The sequence below is a fragment of the Antechinus flavipes genome, chromosome 5 (assembly GCF_016432865.1).
Source record: "Antechinus flavipes isolate AdamAnt ecotype Samford, QLD, Australia chromosome 5, AdamAnt_v2, whole genome shotgun sequence".
NCBI classification, from domain to species: Eukaryota; Metazoa; Chordata; class Mammalia; order Dasyuromorphia; family Dasyuridae; genus Antechinus; species Antechinus flavipes.
Window position 1 is genome coordinate 146,406,316 of NC_067402.1, and position 22,377 is coordinate 146,428,692.

Consider the following 22,377-nt stretch of genomic DNA (forward strand, 5'->3'; position numbering starts at 1 on the left):
TGGCCTGTCTCCATGCGCCGGTTCCTGGGTTCTGGAGAGCGAGCGGAGGCGCGAGAGACCCGCCGGGGAGCAGGAGAGGGACCGCGAGGCGTCCCCAACCCGGGAGAGGAACCGCCGCTTGGACCAGCGCCATCATGTTGCTGCTACCCGGCGCGCCGGACGGACAGGGCACTGCCGTCACCCGAGCTCTTTCGGCGGGTAAGTGGCTGGAGCCGCTTGGTGCTCTCGTCCTCCCCCGCCCGTGCCTCCCCAGTCCGAGCTCTCCAGACCCTGCCCTCCGCCCGGCCCGGACCTCCCTGCTGGCCACTGGCTCCGCCCTGTGAACCGGCTGCGCCTGGAGGCACGGGGGGCCAAAGGGCACCTGTGGGGAGCGCCGGATAGTAGGGATCTTGGTCCGAGCTGCAGTCCCCGGAGCGTCCCCGCGCAGGGTCTCCGAGCTGAGAGCTGAATCATGAATGGGTTGCGGGCAAAGCCTCCGGGCTCCTCCGGCGCCCCATTCTGTCCGTCCTGGCGGGGGGAGGAAGCTCCGAGGTCCCCGCGAGGAGGGGAGAAGCCAGGGCTATGTCCCCACGTGCCGCCCGCTGCCCATACAAAGCCATCCCGGTGCCCGGCGCGCCTTGCACTTCGATCCTCTGGCGCCGGCTCGGGTTCCCAGCTCTCACCCGGGTCACTAAGAGCCTCTGGGCATCAGCCTGCATGCCGCGGCTTCTTTCGACTTCGGCGTTGATGCGCCCTTAGCGGAGGTCATTTCTGTGTAAAGTTCGTTTGTTGAGAAGTTGCTCTAGTGCTAGAGAAACTTAAGTTTGCAAGCTTCCAGAGGCCTGAAATGGCCCCTCTTCCCCTAGCAGCTTACATAGGGTTCCGTTTTGGGGAACACCTCTGTCCCGCTTGTGTTGTGTTTATGGGAGTCCCGGTATGTAGCCGACTAACCTCGTCTTCTAGATCAGAGACCTGTGCTGAGACTCCTTTCTTTTCTCTGGGGTAGTGAGCTTGGGATACTGAACTCTGCTTTTAAAGGACGAGGATTATTCAGTCCTACCTCGCCAGGAAGGTTGGAGTATACCCGAAATTAAAAAAAGGCTCATTGCTAGAAGGTTGGCTACAATGAGCTTTTTGGCTCACAGCTGCTGTTGAGGGTGATCTGCTAAATGCTTGGATGTGTTGCAGGACATAGCAGGAAATAGAATCTGATAAAACTGGGACTTGTGAAATATTAAAGTGATCATCTTAAAGGAGAAGGAAATGTCAGGAATAATGCTTCAAATGCCCCAGCTGTGTTATGTAGTGATTAAGCTTGATTCTGGAATAGTGCAAGGAGAGTCTTGGATTCTTGAAGCAAGTAAGGTATGAATAAGTAATTCAATTGCCTTCAAATTTGTGGAGGTCATATATGAGACAGAACGGCCACTTTTTATTGACTTGTTAGTAAGCAGTAGCATTTTGCATTCTGACATGTACTAGTAAGCCAATTTATTTACCATGTAGCACAATTTACATTCTCTCAAAATTTTCTTTATTATAATTTTTCCTGAGTTAGAGCAATTTACTCTCATTTTTAAAGAATTTTTGGTAAATGTCCATTAGTTGATTCAAGAAGGACCTTGGAAAATGTACTTAAACAGTGCTGACGATACATTCACTTTAGAAATGTGTGGCCCGAATTTCAATACACAATGTGAATAAATTGCTTAACATCTTTTGAGATGACTTGAAGAGATCTTGTGTTGATCTGGGTTGAATAAATTTCATAACAATCCCTTTTCTCAGGGGAAATCATTGTTGCTATTATGATGTAAAAATTGGTTTTCAAGATTTCTTCTTTTTTCCCTGATTTCCCTCCACTTTCTCAGGAAAGTCAATAATAATTTACTTGGTATATGAAGCTCTTAAGAGCTTGACTGTTGGTGTATAGCACAGAAACACTTTGGAATATGAGATTTGTGTTTTTCTGGGAATCAATTGTGTATAACTAATCCTTCTGGTAGCTCGATTAGTACAACTATTTTCATAAGTGATGCTTTTGAAAATTAAAATATATTAATACAGTTATTTACTTAGCCTTGTTATTCCCTGGGGAAATGCTTTATTTTAAAATACTTATACTCTAAAGAGCATTGAAACTTCTCAATACTTTTAAATCATAGCTTCTGTAATCTGTCAAGTTGAACCTGTGGGAAGATGGTATGAAGCATTTATTAAGAGGCGAAACAGGAATATTTCAGCCTCTTTTCAGGAACTGGAGGATAAGAAAGAATTATCAGAGGAGTCAGAAGATGAAGAATTACAATTAGAGGAATTTCCTATGCTGAAAACACTTGATCCTAAAGACTGGAAGGTACTGTATATGTATTTATCATTTTATGTTACATTGTAGTCCTTGAAATTGTTAGATAATATCTCTAAGGGATTTCAGTTGTTCAGGGATATTTTCCCTGCTATCATGACATTCCAAGATCTTTCTGCCTGTTAATTCTTTGTTGTTGTTCTTAGAATTACACTTACTAATTCATTTGACTTTATTAGTGCATCTTGTAGCTTGAGTCATGAGAACTGTTTCTAATTGATTTTCCTTTTGTTGATTAAAAAAAGAAATGTGCCTATATTCTAAATAATAATATATTGTGTAGCCTTATAAAAAGCCCTTTTTTGCACAAAAGGTCATGAGCACCGGTACTACCAGTTCATCTTTTAATGAGAACTTTTCCAGCTTTTTCTGCTCAAAGTAATAGTAGGTTTCTAAGCTTTCTAGGAAGGTGGGCAAAGAATAGGCAGATAAGGAAGCATAGCCTCCAGAAGAACATACTAGATCTCTACAATGAAGGAGATATTGTGATAAAAGGAAAGAATCTTAAATTTGAAGAAGAAAGGATTTGAATCTTGGCTCTTATTGGTACCTATATGACCATGGCAAGCCATTTAACTGCTTCTCAGTTTTCTTAAATATAAAGTTAGGACTGTTTGAGCTTCTGGCTCTCAGTCTGTGATGCTGTGATCCTGTGATAGAGGAGGAGAATGGTCACTATTCTGTCTCCAATCCCCCATTGTTACAGACCCTCAATTTCTTTAAATTTGACTAATCCATTAGAATTCCACAGGGACTATCCTAAGGAGATACCCTAGGAACCTCCTTTATCACTACAACTATTTCTGGATTCCATATGTTGGTAGCAAGGAGCAAATCAAGCTCTTACCTGGAAAAACCCTATTCCCAATTACTCCTTATTCACACCACCTTTATCTGTTCTAATCTGTCATTATTTCTACACTTAATGCACCCTCTTCTTAAAAATTTATTGGGTCTTCATTTTAGCTCTTATTTAGAGAATTAACCTGTTTCCATAAGGAGTTGGGGATAAGTTTTTCTTAGTAAAACCACCTATCTTCTTACTCCCCTTGGGGCGTAAGGAATTAGCACAACAGCAAAACAAAATGGTCCGCAGTTTGAATAAATTAAAAGCCACACTGCTTTCTTTTGTCATACAAAACTCATAGAATCTCTAAGGTGGCAGCCTATCAGTTATTTATTGATAAGCATTTGCTAAGTCCTAAAATGTGCCAGGCATTGTGCTACATGTTAGACATTCAAAGATAAGAAATGAAACAATCCTAGTCTCAAGATTATATGCCATTAATACTCCTTGAGAGATCCCAAGACATAGTCTTTTTTGTGGCCAACAGGGCCCAGGTACTTTTCCCACTCAAAGGATTGTTTCCTATTCTTCGTGTAAACCTAGAGGCAGGAGCCATTCAATTATTCTTTTACATCCCAGATTTGCTCATAGCCATACCCTGAGAAAGGCTTTCTTAGCTATGTACTGATATGAACAACACAAGAAACGAGAAGTGTATTTTTATTGAATTTAAATTTTTTATCTTTGTTTTTCAGAATCAAGATCATTATGCGGTTCTTGGACTTGGACATGTAAGATACAGGGCTACTCAGAAACAAATCAAAGCAGCCCGTAAGTATTTTATATTGGTTACTATTTTGGAAATCTTCCAAGTCTGACATAAGAATATAATTATTCTTTTTAAAGGGTGTGAAAAAGCTCTAGATTTAACTATGCCTTTGTAGAATTACATCAGTAAAAAACACTTTGTGGTTAGAGTATGCTTGGACCAGCAAAACCAGAAAACAGACTTATTATCAATACATATTTTCTTTTTTTTTCTTTTCTTTTCTTTTTTTTTTTGGCTCTGGAGATATTTATTTAGGCAACTTTATTTTTTATTTATTTATTTATTTTTTAAAATAACTTTTTATTGATAGAACCCATGCCAGGGTAATTTTTTACAGCATTATCCCTTGCATTCACTTCTGTTCCGATTTTTCCCCTCCCTCCCTCTACCTCCTCCCCGAGGTGGCAAGCAGTCCTTTACATGTTGAATAGGTTACAGTATATCCTAGATACAATATATGTGTGCAGAACCGAACAGTTTTCTTGTTGCACAGGGAGAATTGACTTCAGAAGGTATAAATAACCAGGAAGAAAAACAAAAATGCAAGCAGTTTATATTCATTTCCCAGTGTTCTTTCTTTGGGTGTAGCTGCTTCTGTCCATCTTTGATCAATTAAAGCTCTCTTTATCGAAGAGATCCACTTCCATCAGAGTACATCTTCAAACAGTACCGTTGTTGAGGTATATAATGATCTCCTGGTTCTGCTCATTTCACTTAGCATCAGTTCATGTAAGTCTCGCCAGTCCTCTCTGTATTCATCCTGCTGGTTATTCCTTACAGAACAATAATATTCCATAACGTTCATATACCACAATTTACTCAATCATTCTCCAATTGATGGGCATCCTTTCATTTTCCAGCTTCTAGCCACTACAAACAGGGCTGCCACAAACAATTTGGCACATACAGGTCCCTTTCCTTTCTTTAGTATCTCTTTGGGGTATAAGCCCAGTAGAAACACTGCTGGATCAAAGGGTATGCACAGTTTGATAACTTTTTGAGCATAGTTCCAAATTGCTCTCCAGAATGGCTGGATGTGTTCACAATTCCACCAACAATGTATCAATGTCCCTGTTTTCCCACATCCCCTCCAACATTCATTATCTTTCCCTGTCATTCTAGCCAATCTGACAGGTGTGTAATGGTATGTCAGAGTTGTCTTAATTTGCATTTCTCTGATTAATAATGATTTGGAGCATATTTTCATATGTGTATAAATAGTTTCAATTTCTTCGTCTGAGAATTGTCTGTTCATATCCTTTGACCATTTATCAATTGGAGAATGGCTTATCAATACATATTTTCTCATTTGTTTACTTCCTTATTCATTAAAGATTAAAAAAAAATCAGATTGTAGTATAAATTTTCCCTTTAAGGAAAAAACATTCTTAAGATGGTCAGTTTTTAAAAATAAGCTAAGCTTCTGGTCTCTTTGATAATGTGTCTTACCTATATTGAGTAAGAGTTACTATGCTTTCTTAGGAGGAAGCTAGGTGGCTCAGTGGATAGATTGCTCGGCCTGGAGTCAGAAAGACCTGAGTTTAAATCCAGTTGCAAGTAATTACTAGCTCTGTGACCCTGGGCAAATCACTTAAATTTAACCTTTGTTTGCTTTAATCCACTGGAGATAATTTGCCATTGCAAACCATTCCAGTAACTTTGCCAAAAAGTCAGCATAGCTTCAGACATGACTGAAAGATTCAATATCTGTGCTTTTAGATTGGTATTGCTTTGCTCTGGGTTTGAGTCACATTATTCTTGATGTTGGCCTTTCTTTTTTTAGAGCCTTGTTATATTTTAAATGACATGATAAGAAAAATTATTCAGAATTTTTCACCAAAGGATTCAAACTTCAGTTGCCTCAACCACATTTAGCCATGTTACTCTCTTCGTTTATTAAACACTGGCTTCTTATTATTCCCTATATCTTATAACTCTACCATAATCTCTTCACCAAAAAAAATAAAATAAAATCTCAATTTAACCAATTATAACACTAGAGTAAGTGAAGAAAATGACTAGAAGTTCATACTTCAGTTTTGTTGTGTATTGTTTTGGAAAATTTGTAATTTAGTCAGAGATGCTAAGTTTCTGCTAATAAATCTCCAATTCACTTAGTGAATTTTTATGCTAGGCATTGAGATACAAAGACAGAAAAGGCTTACATTGTACTAGGAACCACATCAAATAGATTTAATTTAATAATAATTTAATACTAAGAGGTAAAGACCTTTAGCAGCTAGGAGTGTATGAAGAAAGGCTTCCTATAAAGGGTAGCTTGGGAGCTAAGCTTTGAAGGAAATGAAAGAGTCTAAGAAGTAAAGGCAGAGAGGGAGTATATTGTTGGGATGGGAGATATTTGGAGAAAGGCATGGAGAAGTAAAGACAAGTAGTCCCAAATGATTAAAAGCATTGTAAATTCAATAAATCTGAAAAGGTAGGCTGGAACCAGATTGTGCAGGGCTTTATGTGTCTAAATGAGTTTTATCCTAGAAGAAATTAGGAGCTGCTGAAAATTCTCAAGCAAGAGAGCAACATATATTATCTTATTTGTGCTTCAGAAAGATTATTTTGGCTGCTATGTTAAGATATATTAGAGAGGGACTATTTCAGATGTGAGGTGATGAGATCCTAAACAGGATGTTGGCCATGCGAGTTGAGAAAAGGAAATGGATACAAGAGAGCTTGTAGAAATAGAAACTATGAGAATTGACAATAGTTTGAATATGAGAGGATGAGAGGAAGTGAATGACTGAAACCTAAGTGATTAAAAGCATGGTAGTAAATGGTAGAGAAGTTTGGATGAAGTTAGTCTTGGGAAGAAGAACCACTTTATTAGAGAATGGAATAAAAAGGAGAGAGGATAAAAGTTAATTTAGAAAAATTTTGATTTGCAGAATTGAGAAGAAGGAACTTAGAATAGTGTCTCTTGCAAAAATTGGAGGCAAGTTCCTTTGCTAAATGTATAAAGAAAAATGGTATAGGAGGCTTCAGAAAAAGTTTTGGAACAACTGTTAGGAGAAATCAGTGGTAGTCAAATCAGGGAAGAATAAAATGATTGCTGATATCTAGTTGAGATAACAGAAATTTGTTCTGAGCTTAAGTCTACATAGCTTTCTCCATGGGTGTTTAAACTCACTGAGGAGGAACAGAGAAGGTAGAGACAAGGTTTGCCAAGGCATGAGTTGTGGTAGGATAAGAGACAAGAATTTCAAGGGTAGCAGACAGCATGGAGTTGGACTGGTTATATATAATCAACTGAAAAGGATGGAAAATGAAGCTGAGACAAGGGAATCCTCCCAATTCTTTATTACTTATACTTTCATTCTACCATAGCCACACATATGGCTAGTAAGATACATATCAGACCTGTTTGGTGCAAACTCTAAACTTCATATAATGTCTTCCCATCTCTTCCTTTTTTGATTTCCCCTAATGATCCTACAATTTTATTTTTTCTTGTTCTACGTTTTAGTTTTATAAATTCTTATACCAAAGTTTCATATAAATCATTCCGAGGGCTCCCTAGTTCACTGTCTAATTATCTCTTGCTTAGAATATTACATTAACCCCCTAACTAGTATTTGTGTCTAGTGTTTCCTCTCTTTACTTAGCTATGTGAGATCTGCCTCTCAAAGGCACTGCTTTAATCATTCTAATTGTTTGCTCAGAGACTTCTCGGTTTCTCCTCATTGCCTGTCAAATAAAGTTTGACTTTTTTAGTGTGACATTCAAAGTCCTTCATAATTTGGCCCAGGGTATTTTGGTGTATATTCATGTTACAAACCTGTAACTTCAATCAAACTGAATTACTTACCATTTTTGCCTTGTACTCTTCCTCTTCCCAACCACTATATTTGGACCTCATCTTTAACATTCAAATTTTTATTCATCTTTAAAGCCTGCTTAAATATCACCTCTTTTATAAAGGTTTTTCTAAATCCCCCAAATGGAGGCAAAATTTACTGTTCTCTAAAATCCCATATGAGTTTATTGATGTCCTTTTTATTACATTTTTCAAATCCTCATAATTATTTCTGAATGTGCCATTTTTCACCTATTAGATTATGATCTCTTTAAGAACATAGACTATTTCTTATTTGTCTTTATATCCTTCATAATGCTTGGCATGGTATCTTTTTGTTTTTTAAGTAATAGCTTTTTTTTATAATAACATACAAAGATAGTTTTCAACATTCACCCATGCACAATCTTGTGTTCCAAATTTTTCTCCCTCTCTCACCACCTCACCCCTCCCCTGGATAGCAGATAATCCAATATAGGTTAAAATGTGCAGTTTTTCTAAATATATTCCCATATTTATCATGCTGCACAAGAAAAATCAGATCAAAAGGGAGAAAAAATGAGAAAGAAAAAAACAAACAACAACAAAAAAGGTGAAAATACTATGCTGTGACCACATTCAATCTTTATAGTCTTCTCTTTGCATGTGGATGACTTTTCGTCAAAAATTTATTGGAATTGTCTTGAATCACCTCATTGTTGAAAAGAGCCAAGTCCATCATAGAATTTTGTTGTTGCTCTATACAAATATCTCTTGGTTTTACTCACCTCATTTAGCATCAGTTCATGTGAGTCTCTCCAAGCCCCTCTGAAATCATCTTGTTGATCATTTCTTACAGAAAAATAATAATCCATTACATTCATATACCATCCACTTATTCAGCCATTCCCCAATTGATAAATATCCATTCAGTTTCCAGTTCCTTGCTTGCGATGATATTTTTTGCATAATAGATGTTCAGTAAATACTTAGGCAGATGTATAGATGAATGGATGAACGTGTACAGTGGTAGAAAGTGGGAAGTCAGTGCTAAATTATGTACTATTCAAGTAAAAAAAGGGTTGGAATCACAGAGATATGCTGAACAGGGACCTGTAGATGGTCTTGGGGAAAAAAATTAAGAGGCATAGCTTTTTTTTTTTTTTTTTTTAATAACTTTTTATTGATAGAACGCATGCCAGGGTAATTTTTTACAGCATTATCCCTTGCATTCACTTCTGTTCCGATTTTTCCCCTCCCTCCCTCCACCCCTTCCCCCAGATGGCAAGCAGTCCTTTACATGCTGAATGGGTTGTAGTATATCCTAGATACAATATATGTGTGCAGAACCGAACAGTTTTCTTGTTGCACAGGGAGAATTGAATTCAGAAGGTATAAATAACCTGGGAAGAAAAACAAAAATGCAAGCAGTTTATATTCATTTCCAGTGTTCTTTCTCTGGGTGTAGCTGCTTCTGTCCATCTTTGATCAATTAAGGCTCTCTTTATCGAAGAGATCCACTTCCATCAGAATACATCCTCAAACGGTATCATTGTTGAGGTATATAATGATCTCCTGGTTCTGCTCATTTCACTCAGCATCAGTTCATGTAAGTCTCGCCAGTCCTCTCTGTATTCATCCTGCTGGTCATTCCTTACAGAACAATAATATTCCATAACGTTCATATACCACAATTTACTCAACCATTCTCCAATTGATGGACATCCTTTCATTTTCCAGCTTCTAGCCACTACAAACAGGGCTGCCACAAACATTTTGGCACATACAGGTCCCTTTCCTTTCTTTAGTATCTCTTTGGGGTATAAGCCCAGTAGAAACACTGCTGGATCAAAGGGTATGCACAGTTTGATAACTTTTTGAGCATAGTTCCAAATTGCTCTCCAGAATGGCTGGATGTGTTCACAACTCCACCAACAATGTATCAGTGTCCCTGTTTTCCCACATCCCCTCCAACATTCCCCATTATCTTTCCCTGTCATTCTAGCCAATCAGACAGGTGTGTAGTGGTATCTCAGAGTTGTCTTGATTTGCATTTCTCTGATTAATAATGATTTGGAGCATATTTTCATATGTCTATAAATAGTTTCAATTTCTCGTCTGAGAATTGTCTGTTCATATCCTTTGACCATTTATCAATTGGAGAATGGTTTGATTTCTTATAGATTAGAGTCAATTCTCTATATATTTTGGAAATGAGGCCTTTATCAGAACCTTTGATTGTAAAAATGTTTTCCCAGTTTATTGTTTCCCTTCTAATCTTGTTTGCATTTGTTTTGTTTGTACAAAAACTTTTCAATTTGATATAATCAAAATTTTCTATGTTGTGGTCAATAGCGATCTCTAGTTCTTCTTTGGTCATAAATTCCTCCCTCTTCCACAGGTCTGCGAGGTAAACTATCCTATGCTCTTCCAATTTATTTATCATCTCATTCTTTATGCCTAGGTCATGAACCCATTTTGACCTTATCTTGGTGTACGGTGTTAAGTGTGGGTCAATGCCTAGTTTCTGCCATACTGATTTCCAATTTTCCCAGCAATTTTTGTCAAATAATGCATTCTTATCCCAGAAACTGGTAAGAGGCATAGCTTTTAAAATTAGTGTCCTTGTACTAAGAAGCATTGTTTTAGTTGGAATATTTGGTAGAATTAATAATTGGTATTGTGACTTCTATCATTTAAAAACATTCAGTTGCAGTCTCTTTATGGAAAAATTTAATCCAAGATTAGTTGGGTTTTAAAAATTTGACTTAAGTACATAAAATATTTTGTGTAATTCTACTTGTGTTATACTTCAGAATGATAAGCAGTGGAAAGTATGTGACTAGGAATTTGAATTTTTCTTTTCTGAACTTTATGTTAATTGCTGCCTCTCTTCAGTGTTATTTTTGGGATCAGGGTGGAGATGGTAACATTGGGAGGATCTTTATCTCATAACTTTTAGGTCTGCCTGTTCATCCTGTCTTATTTCATGAGTTCACAAAATGAAATTCATACGTAATAGATGTTAACCAGTTTGTCTTATAAATTATCAGAAGAAAAATATATATAAACTAGATGTTAATTTTTATCTACTAGTAGTAGACATATTCAAACTTTGAAGTCTACTAAGCATCAAAGTAGTTGAAATCCTATGAAAGAAACATTTGGGATATAAAAAGCAAAACTGTTCATGAAGAGTTTTACTATATTAAAGCACAGTACTAGACAAACAGAATGTTTTACTCATAAAACATCATATTTTGAACCTTTTTCTTTTTTTTTCTTTTTTTTTTTTTTAAGTTGTAACATTTTTGGCCATCTTCTTACTCTTAGAAAGTAGCCTTGAGATCAGGAAAATTTATTATTGATGAGCTGATGGGATTCATAGAAATGTGGGGACATTTTTACATTTTTATTCTGTAATATTCTCCTGTCTTCTGGAAATGACTTAGCTGTCTAAACCGATATCTATATTTTAATTCTGTGACAAGTAATAAATGCATTAGATTGAATTAAGTGTATATAATAAAACATCTTTGTTTAGATAATGTTTTATTTTATTGTGCTTTATATAAAATAGATTAAAACTAAAAAATATCATGTGTAGAGAATGGTTTTGACTATGCTGTTGTATTTTTTATAATTTTAGAAAGAAGCATGTATCTTCTCAAGGGGTCAACATAGAGATGGTGGAAACCTAGCAGACTGTAGATTTATTGATACAAATCATACTTCTAGAAGGAAGACTTAACATTGAAGGCAATACCCTGTAAAATTGATTGAAAAGTTATCCTACTTACATGCACTAGGATATGCCACTAAACTTGAATATTATATCTTCCTTAATAAAATATAAGTAATAATAATAAAATATCTTCCCTAATAAAAATTTCCTTTCCTTCACTTCTTTTAGACTCTTGGTTATATGATGAATTCTTTTGTTAGAATTACCATAGAAGACTAGGGATAAGGCATATAGAATCTTTATTCTTTTTCAAAATACAAACATAATATTAAAATAACATTACAACTAATTACTTACCTGAATGAAAAGAAGCAGCAACTGGAAAGTCAGCCTAATTGCCAGAAAGATCTGGTATAAACTCTTCTGACACTTTAGGACTATCTAAACCAGTACATCATTTGATCTCTCAAGTCTTTAGAAAGACTCTTTGCCTGCAAGTTGAAGACGTGCCAACTTGCATAGATTAGAGGGAGTTTCTTTATCTGAGAGTTACAGTGAAATCACAAGTTCAATTCCTCATCGATACACATCGAAAAATTACAGACATTAAATATTAGTTACAATATATAGGTAGAAATTATTTTTAACTTTTTTGTTAAAGTACATTAAAAGGATTACTTTGAAAATCTTGTTTATTTACAAATTTGATTGTTCACTTTATATATGATTTGTATCTTAATGTAAAACTTATGTTAGCATTAAGGATTTTGGCAGTAGAGTAGCTGTTGATCTGTATTAGTTTTCTAATATAATTTTCTCACTGGGAATTCCTTATACTAGTATAGTAGTGAAATCTCAGATTCATTTTCTTTCTCTCCTTAATCCCCAAAGAAAGGTTCTGGTAGATAGCTGAATGCTTTTTTCTTAATCAAATTATGTTTAAAACATTAATAGTAGCTAACATTTATATAGTTCTTTATTATTTACAAATCACTTCAGGAAAGCCCTGTGAAGTAAGCAGTGTAAATATTGTCCCTTTCAGATAAGAAAAATAAGTATATGAGAATTCAGATGACCTGCTCATGTTTGCATAACTAATAAGTGTTAGGGGTAAGATTCAAACCCAGATTCTCTACCCCCAAATATGGACTCTACCATGCTAATTAGAGAAATATGTAGCTTTTATTTACTTGTTTTTATGGATATAGAGTCTTTGGTAATTAAATTTTTAAAATTTTTAATGGTAAATTGTCCAAAAAGGTTTTAATTTACAGTAACTGTTAAATGGGGAAAAGGAGGGAATCTGTTCCATGACCAAGTATTTGTCATGACAGTCAGAATTATCCTTAACATCCCAGAAATGAATCAATTTAACTTGTTATTTTCAAATACAAAACATTAAGTGACAAAACTTATCCAAACCTGACTCATTTGGTAGATAAAGCCATGGTTTTGAAACATCATCCAGACAAACGAAAAGCAGCAGGTGAACCAATAGCAGAAGGGGAAAATGACTACTTTACTTGCATAACTAAAGGTAAGAAAATACTTTCAGTGGTAAGAATTTTTAGTGTTTAATAGAGTAATGTAAATTTTTATAGGCTAATATTATTTAATATCTTAAGCAGTGTATTTCACTTTAATGTATAGTAGCATTGACAAGTAATTTTTAAGTAAATAAAATTATTTCTAATAATAGAAGAATTTATTTAGATTTTTTTTTCTATTTCATGATGATAATTAAGACCTCCCAGTTTTCTATTCCATTTCAAGTCATAGTGTAAATGAACATATGACATTGTGTTAACACCTGAATTAAGTCAAAATGAAAATTACTTTTCATGGCTAATTTTACTAGTTAAGTAAACTAGTTTAAACTAAATTAAGAAATTGATTCTGTATTCTAATGCATTGCATAACCCATAATTGAATACCATATTGTATTCAGGAAACTTTATATTAAATATAGGAGTATTTATACATTTATTAAGAAAAATAAGAACCTATTTTCTTCCCAGAATACTAATCACCATTTCCAAATAGACTTTTATCTTAAAAATTATGTGACTTAACATGAAGTTAATATTTTCTGACCAAAATGAAAAGTTTTTAGATGCACACTGACTTCTATCATTTCTATATTCTTTCATTCCTGTATTGTAAGGCTCCTTACTTTCTATCTCTGCTGCCCAAGACTGGCTTTTTTTTAGTTATTTAAACTATTTAAAAAATGGATATTTAAACTAATATTTCATCATCTTTATAGTGGAAAGCAGTAATCCATTAGTTATTGTGGAAATAAAGACCTGCTTTAACTTAAATACTACCAACACCAGTAAAATTAGCATTTTCTCATAGAAACATGTAAAGTTAGGTCATAGCTGCCAATATTTTGTGATCTTGTAACTTTTTTTCCTCAGCTTATGAAATGTTGTCTGACCCCGTGAAAAGACGAGCATTTAACAGTATAGATCCTACTTTTGATAACTCAGTTCCTTCTAAAAATGAAGCAAAGGACAATTTCTTTGAAGTGTTTTCACCAGTGTTTGAAAGGAATTCCAGGTGAGCTATGGTATCACCTTTTGAACTTAGATCCCTGTTGCATGTATATAAAGGTCTTCCATATTTTCTCTTTTTTCTTCTGAAAACTAATTTTACTTCCTCTTGTACAAGGAAGAAGAAAAAAAGAATATTTATCTCTTCTTCTCTTTTAAAAGGATCTAGCAAACTCAGTTTTCTATCTTATGTTTTCCTTACCTTCTCAATGCCTTATATAATGGGGTAATAACTCAATTTGATGTAGATACATTATTTTCTTGTAACTTCAGTTCTTTCTTTTTTCCACCATTTTACTCCTTTTCTGATTAGTACGTTTTCTCCCTTTTGCCCACTATTAGTTGAGAAAAACGATTGTTCTCTTCTCTGGGCAACTGATTACCATAAAGCTTCTCTGAATAAGAGTAGGTTTACATCCAAGTTTTTTTTTTTTTTTTAATACCTTTGAAATTTTTTAAGCTTTTATTGAGTCCACTTAAAGTGTAAACGTTCATATTGTTTTTCCTGGTCTGTGGTTCAACCTTCCTGCCTTTGGGAGTTATTTTCTCACATGGCTTCATGTGCAACATGTTTCCTCATCTTTTATTCCTCATCTAAGGCATTTAGTATCACCATTTGTACCCTTTTAGAGCTCAACAACCAGGTAACTCAAGTATATAGTATATTTTTGTGTAAAATTATTTTAGATAGTCAATGATTATTTTTCCATTCCAAGAAGATGCTACCAGTTCTCTAATAGATACAGAGACCTAGTTTGGAGACAGCCTAAGTTCAATTATTCTACTTATAAGTCAAAGGTTTTTAATTCAGAAAGTGTGAGAGTAGGAAAACTTTTATTTTTCTAAACCTGGGTTTTCTAATCTCTCAACTCACTTGTCTAGCCTGTTTATGATTCTCTTAATTTCTAAGCTCAATTTCTATATCTACAAAGTATTATTTTCATTGTAAAGGAAGTATTCTTAAAAAAAATTAAACTAGACATTAGGCTTGCATAAATATGTATTCTCTTTACAAAGCATCATAAGATCATACATTTAAAGTGAAATGGACTCAATTGTTTGCCTCATCCAAACCCACTCACTTTACAGATGAAGAAATTGAAGATAGAAGAGATTATAATTTGCTCAAGGTCACCCATGGAGTAAACAGCAGGACAAATTGGAAGCCAAGCCCTTGATCTCCAGTTTCAGTATTCTTCCCATTTCGCCATTTTGCCTCTTTTGATGTATCTTCAGCAAATGATTAAATGTGTGGGAGAAAAATGAGAAAATGTTTGGGAGGAAAAAAATGTTTTGGAAAGGATAACCACAAAAGTAGAAAGAACATTACTCCTATTTCTCCTTCTGTCTTGTATCATTGCTCCTTTTACCAGGCTTCAGCTTTCGAACTTTACTTTATCTGTAGGGTCTAGCATGTGAAAGAGTGACTTTATAACCAGGTAGGGAAATTAGAAATTATATTCTGCTTTTATAAAAGGCTGTTAGTATCATAGCTTTTTTTCTTTTCTTTTTCTTTCTTTTTTTCCTTTTTTTTCAATTATAGCTTTTATTTATAAAACATATACATGGGTAATTTTTCAACACTGACCCTTACAAAATCTTCTGTTACAGATTTTTCCCTTCTTTCCCCCATACTCTCCCCTCAATGGTAGGTATTCCAGTACATGTTAAAATTTATATTAAATTCAATATTTGTATACATATCCTTACAGTTATCTTGCTACACAAAACAAAAATGCAAGCAAACAACATCAGAAAGAGTGAAAATGTTATGTTGTGGTCCACACTCAGTTCTCACAGTCCTTTCCTGGGTATAGATGATTCTCTTCCTTACTGAACAATTGAAACTGGTCTGAATGAATTTTTGAAGAGAGCCACGAGTGTTATAGCTTTTAAATAAGTTTTATAAAAGTAATAAGGAAAGATTTTCAAACCAATTGCTCATTCTATTTTGAAGGTATATCCTATTAGGCAGAAATGGTTAAAATATTGCCTATTACATATTATGACATCCATTCAAGTTTCATATCAGTTTTTATGACTGGATTTGTTTTTTATTTTAATATTTCAGATGGTCAAATAAGAAAAATGTTCCTAAACTTGGTGACATGAATTCATCATTTGAAGATGTAGATGCATTTTATTCTTTTTGGTAAGCTAATATGTTTATTTAAATAGTGTTACTATCCTAAAAGGATTTTAACTAAACATATGTTGATTCTCAAAAAATTCAACATGAACTTACTGAAGTCCTTCATTTAGAATTTATTGGAAATTTTTTGCTTGAAACTGTTTTTTCTTTCAGTTGTTTGACCTTTTTTGAACAAATGGTTCCAATCCAGATACAGGTATTAAAAGTGCTATGATGAAAGTAACTGAAACTTGCATTAACTTGTATTGATTAATACAAATTGAATAGATTAAAAAAAGATTCTTGTTTCTCTATTTCCATCGAGCAAGGACAGGATTATAGATTTTTCATTAATGATTTACTGATTTATATTTATACCAGTTCATACACAAAAGTAAAAATTGAGTGAATTTTGTAATACATAAGTTTTTATTTTCTTGGTTAATCTCAAGTGAGTACTAAGAAGGATTAGCATGAAGTCTTTATCAATCATTCACAAAGCAATTAAGTATTTATATGTCAATTAGTAGAGGGGAAAAATTTAGGAAAGGGAAAGAAGATACAAATACAAAAGGCAGAATGGTCCTTGACCACAAAGAACTTATAGGAACAATAAAATTCAGTTTTACAAATTAATGGCTTTTGCTTACCATAAGATATTGAAGAAAATAATCACCTGCTATGGTTGCCTATAATTGATTACAAAGTTAAAAAAATTGGGTAGCAAAGGAGACAAGTAGAATCCAGGACAACTAGGTGGAGGGGAAAATCCGTAACAAATCTCAAAAGGCTGAAGAACCTATAGTAATTGGAGGAAAGAGGTTATGTTAAAATTTTATACCCCAATCTATTTAAAATGAAAATAAGATAAGATACTCTTCGTTAACAGAAAATTAAATAGATACAAATTAATCCAATTACTAGTTTCATCTTTTTACTAAAATATATCATACAAATAACAATTTTAAAACTTGAAATTGTTTATAGCTGTCATTTTATGTTTATCTATTTTTTATTTGAGGTATAACTTTGATTCTTGGAGAGAATTTTCTTATTTAGATGAAGAAGAAAAAGAAAAAGCAGAATGGTAAGTAAAGTCATTAACAAGAAAAGTAGTTTAGCTCCCCTTCCTCCCCCCCTTTTTTTTTAAATGTGAGGATGTATTTAATTGTGGGTGTCTTGAAAATGTTCCATCACAATTGATCAGAATTGATCATCGTGTATCTTGAAAGTTATGAAACATTCCTGAGGCTTGTTTCACAATGAGGAAATCTTCATGAATTAATATTACATGAAATAGTAATGGCAGTCCTTTTTATGATGTGACAGTACACATCCATACCTTTAAACTATTTAGATGTTTCCAAATTATAAGAATAAATGTTCCTGGTGCATAGAATTCTTATGTACCATTGATAGCAGATCAAAGCCAACATCCTTATGTAGAGATTTCTTTTATGGTAGTTCCTGTCTTTAATAAAATCCGAGTGCCTCTAATGTTAGTAGCAATTACGAACTTTTTGTCATTTAGTAGTTAGATGTCTTTGTAGGGATAGAGTGCCAAGGCTTGAGTTAAGGAGATTCCTCTTCCCCAGACACTTAATAAGCAGAAGAAAAAAATTACAAACTGCTCCCAATGTCTTTGCTGAGAAAACCCCAAGTGGGGTCAAGAAAAGTTGGATATGACTACGATTCAACGATAATAACAATAAAACCACTTAGATTTGCCACATAAATTCACTCTTAATGGTAATTTGCAAGACCTTACATTCTATTATGGATGGAAGGAAAGAAGGAATGATTGAGCATTTACTAAATTAGCATTGTGCTATACATTGGGAATACAAATACAAAACAAAAAGTCTGTTCTTGGGGAACTTATGTTTTGACTGTGAAAGACAATATATAAAAGGGAATGATGATCAGGAAGGAGTATTTGGATTGGAAAAGTAAGGTACAAGAAGTAGAGCTATACTGAAATATAGATTGCTACAATCTCTCCAGTAACAATGTCAATATTGATTATGGTTCCAGAACTAGAAAGAGAGAATTAAAGGAAGCAGGTGTAACAGATGGTATGCATAGTGTACAAGTGGCTGCTGAGTGATTGGATGGGCAATAAAGTGAAACATGACTAAAATTGGTAAATGGCCAGATTAGAATGGGTGACATAATAAACACTTGCCAATCAGGACAGTGGGGTCAGGAAAATTCCGGAGGGAATGTTCTTTGGTCCTTGGAGTCAGTAAAGTAGAAAGCCTCCCTAAAGTTCTTGCTCCAGAGGCAATAATCAATGTTATTAGTTTTTGTTTTAGTTTTTAATTCTATTAGCTGTGGAATAACAGAATGGATATTCTTTCTCTGTCATCCAGAAAATTTCTTCAGAGGTTCTTATCTTCTAAAGTCCTTTGAGCACAGAACTTGCCCAAACAGCAGAAAATAGAGGATCAAAGCAACAAAATCCAAAGATAACTTGATTAAATCTGAGCCAATACTAATATGGCAAGAAAAAGAAATACAAGAAATATAGGAATAAAAAAAGTGGATGTAAAATTATTACTTTTTATACATGATATTGAAGAGGTTTGGCTCCCCTTGATTCCTGGTCGTGAAGAATTTTCGGGCTGTGTCCCCAAAATGATGAGGTTTGGCGCCAGGCAGGAAGTTGTGGGAATCCCTTTTGTCAGCGCAGAGGTCCTTCGTAAAGGAATTTATGAACCTGAATAGCTAGACTCGCAAAAAGAAATTTTTTATTGGCATTGGGAAGTTAGCCTTTGCTATGCATGAATAGAAAGACTGAATTTCTTGATGGCAAAGTCCCGAAAGTTTCTAGTGGAGGAGTCCTGGCAGAGAGAGTTTGTAACAGAAAAATCCCCTACTAGAGAAATCCCAATAGGGAGGTAAAAAGGTCATACTCCTGTTAGGGAAATAGAGAGATAAAGATAAAGAGGGAGTAACGCTGAAGGAGAATATAATTTCAGCAGGTAGAGGGATACATAAGCAGCTTATGCCAAGGGGAGAGAGAAGTTCTTGGCATGGCATATTAGGTCCTCTGCAAGGAGTGATACCCAAGTTGCCTCTTTTTATAATTGAAAACTTGGCTAGAAGGTGGGGGCAGCTCTTGAGGGGGGCTGGGAGCTGTTTGAGCTGGAATCAGAATAAAGAGAGTTTCAGGGCTCCCCTGGTCAACATGATGGTCTAATATCTCTAGATATTCCTGTATTTTACCAGTAAAACTTAGCAAGAAGAGATATTTAAAAATTCCATTCAAAATAACTACAGAATATATGAAATACTTGATAGCTTGCCTACCAAAACACACACAGGAACTATATGAATGGAACTATAAAACTTTTTCACAGAAATACAGAACTAAACATTTGAAGAAATATTAATTGCTTATAAGTAGGCTTTATCAATATTATTAAAATGACAGTACTACCTAAATTAATTTTATTTGGTACCATGATACTCAGACCATGAAATAATTATTTTGTAAAGCTAGAAAAAAAAAAATGACATTCATGAGAAGAAATGAAAGGTTAAGTTAACATTTTCAAGGGAAATAATAAAAGGGAACTTAAAGTAAAGAAGGGTGCCTACCAGTAACTAAGCTACATAATAAAGGAGTAATCATAATAATGATTTGTTACAAATTGAAAAATAGGTTGATCATTATGATAAAGTTTACAGTATTAATAAGCAAATGAAAACGATAGTGCTGGGTTTGTTAAACCCTGTCCTCAACTTAGGCAGCTAGGTGGCTTGGCGGCTTTACCTATAAAGTGTAATCGTGAAGATGTAAGTTTTCTCAGTAAAACATCATGTCTTGGGGCATCTAAGTGGCACAGTGGATAGAGCATCATCCCTGAACTAGATTGTTCTCTAAGAAGCAACTTTGCCTAAAGAATAATGTCTTAGGCAGCTAGGTGGCGCAGTAGATAGAACATCAGCCCTGAAGTCAAGAGAACCTGAGTTCAAATGTGCCCTCAGATACTTAACTCTTCCTAGCTGTGTGACCCTGGGCAAGTCACTTAACCCCAATTACCTCAGCAAAAAATAAATAAGTAAATAGATGGTCAAGAGATATGGACAGGCAATTTGCATAAAGGAGGGCTCTTAAAAATAATTCCTAGAAGTCTTCACCCTACTCTAAATCTTGTGGTTTGAGGGCTGAGGATCTGGGAAGCACACAGTCTTAGACAAATATTTTTCTTTCTTCTTCCCATAAGTGAATTTCTCACTTCCCTTAGAGGAGATTTTGAGAACTATATACAATATAAACAGAAGAAACCATTTATTCATTACACCACTCAGCTACAGTCTTGAGTTTGCAGAAAGTTAGCTCTTCACAGCCTGCATCTCCTTCATTAGATATCAGTTGTGATGTTGTAACCACAATAATTCTTCAAGACTTCCATATATGGACAGAAGGACTTCTGCAGTAGAAATGTGTGCATCTAGATCTCTAGAAGTATATCCTCAATGTAAAAAAGTTTGCTCCAGACTATATCTGATCACATCTTAGCCAAATTTTTGTAACTGTACTTGAGGGAAGCTTCTTTACACCATGACCTTTGACTTCACTAATTTAATGCTAAGCACCATCCTTTTAAGTACAGTGATTTGCCCTGTTTTAACCTTAGAAATCATTATTCTGAGCATGAAACTTTAGAAAATTATTACATCTTTGAAATGTTTGCCATTTTACAGTCGTGATGAGAGGAGGTGGATTGAAAAACAAAACAGAGCAGCTAGAGCACAAAGGAAAAAAGAGGAAATGAATAGAATAAGAACATTAGTTGGTAAGTATATATATTGTTTTTCAAAGGATTTCGTTAATTAAGTGGGGGACTAAAATATTCATAGGACTTTTTTTTCCTTATCATAGACAATGCATATAGCTGTGATCCTAGGATAAAAAAATTTAAAGAAGAAGAAAAAGCCAAGAAAGAAGCAGAGAAGAAAGCAAAAGTGGAAGCAAAAAGAAAGGAGCAAGAGGCAAAAGAAAAAGTAAGTTGACAACTTTTGAAGGTGGCTGGTAGAATGAATTTATTCAGTCAATCAATAAATATTTATTAAATGCTTATTTTTAAGGCACTAATTGCTAATTGTGCTAAATGTGCTAATTGCTAAGGATACAAAAAGAAGGAAAAGACAGTCCCTGCCCTCAAGGAGCTTCCAAACTAATGAGGGAAACTTCAGTCAAACAAATATATACAGAGCAGGATATATATGGGATAAATATGAAGTCATTAATAGAGGGAAGGCTTCCTGTAGAAGGCAGGATTTTAGTTAGCTTTTGAAGGAAGCTAAGAAGGACAGTAATTGAAGCAGAGGATGGGAGAGCATTCCAGGCACAAGGGGCAGCCACAGAATTGGAATACCTTGTTAGTGGAACAGCCAGGATGTCAGTGTTATTGGATCAAAGAGTAGTATATGTCAGGGAGTAAGATATAAAAAGACTGGAAAAGTAGGAGGGGACTAGGTTATGAAGGGCAGCACCAAACAGCACTTTGTATTTGCTCGTGGAGTTTATAAAATTATAATATGTGACAAAAATTTCTCTATTATTTCCAAAACTATTAAAAACAGAGAACCTAGGGACTTAAACTTAAAAGTACTATTATTGCTAATGTTCTATAAACAACTTAAAAAGTATTTACTGAGATTGTATTGAATAATGCAAGTAGTGTAAATATCACAGCATCTAATATCTTCAGTACCATAGTAGTATCTAATATTTTCTTCTTGAAATAAGATAAATTTGAAGGTATTTATTATTTTGACTATACTTTAATTAGTCTTTGTTCTTCAATAAGATGATTTCAAACTCACCTATTTTCTGAATCAAAGTATTCATTAAAAGATCATAATTGTTTCAGGTCATTGAACAATGACATGCCATTTTCAGTGCATGATAGTTTCTTGTTTTCCTTATTATAGCAAAGACAAGCTGAATTAGAAGCAGCTCGGTTAGCAAAGGAGAAAGAAGAGGAAGAGGTTAGACAACAAGCGTTACTGGCAAAGAAAGAAAAAGAAATTCAGAAAAAAGCCATTAAAAAGGAAAGGCAAAAACTTCGAACTTCATGTAAGGTATGTCAATCTTGTAAAGCAGAAAATCTTTTCACATACCAAAAAGGATCATAGTTCTAGAACTGGAAGGGACCTCAGAGTCCAGCTTGTCCAACCCCCTTTTTTACAGATGAAGAAACTGAGGCCCGGGGAGGTTAAGTGTAGTGTCAGATGCAATATATGAATC

The 22,377-nt window shown here is 34.8% G+C and overlaps 1 protein-coding gene across 2 annotated transcripts in view; it reads left to right on the forward strand.

The window, feature by feature from the left end:
• DNAJC2 (DnaJ heat shock protein family (Hsp40) member C2) overlaps positions 1-22,377 on the forward strand; it is a 37,086-nt gene continuing 14,709 nt past the window's right edge. The window contains exons 1-10 of one of the 2 annotated variants that reach the window (XM_051961626.1): positions 1-198; positions 2,145-2,335; positions 3,887-3,962; positions 12,868-12,966; positions 13,850-13,991; positions 16,056-16,136; positions 17,137-17,202; positions 20,829-20,920; positions 21,007-21,128; positions 22,062-22,211. In XM_051961626.1, the coding sequence (XP_051817586.1) occupies positions 135-198; positions 2,145-2,335; positions 3,887-3,962; positions 12,868-12,966; positions 13,850-13,991; positions 16,056-16,136; positions 17,137-17,202; positions 20,829-20,920; positions 21,007-21,128; positions 22,062-22,211 (1,083 nt within the window). In that variant the 5' untranslated portion in view covers positions 1-134. The remainder of the gene's footprint in view (positions 199-2,144; positions 2,336-3,886; positions 3,963-12,867; positions 12,967-13,849; positions 13,992-16,055; positions 16,137-17,136; positions 17,203-20,828; positions 20,921-21,006; positions 21,129-22,061; positions 22,212-22,377) is intronic. The other variant, XM_051961624.1, reaches the window with a different exon arrangement.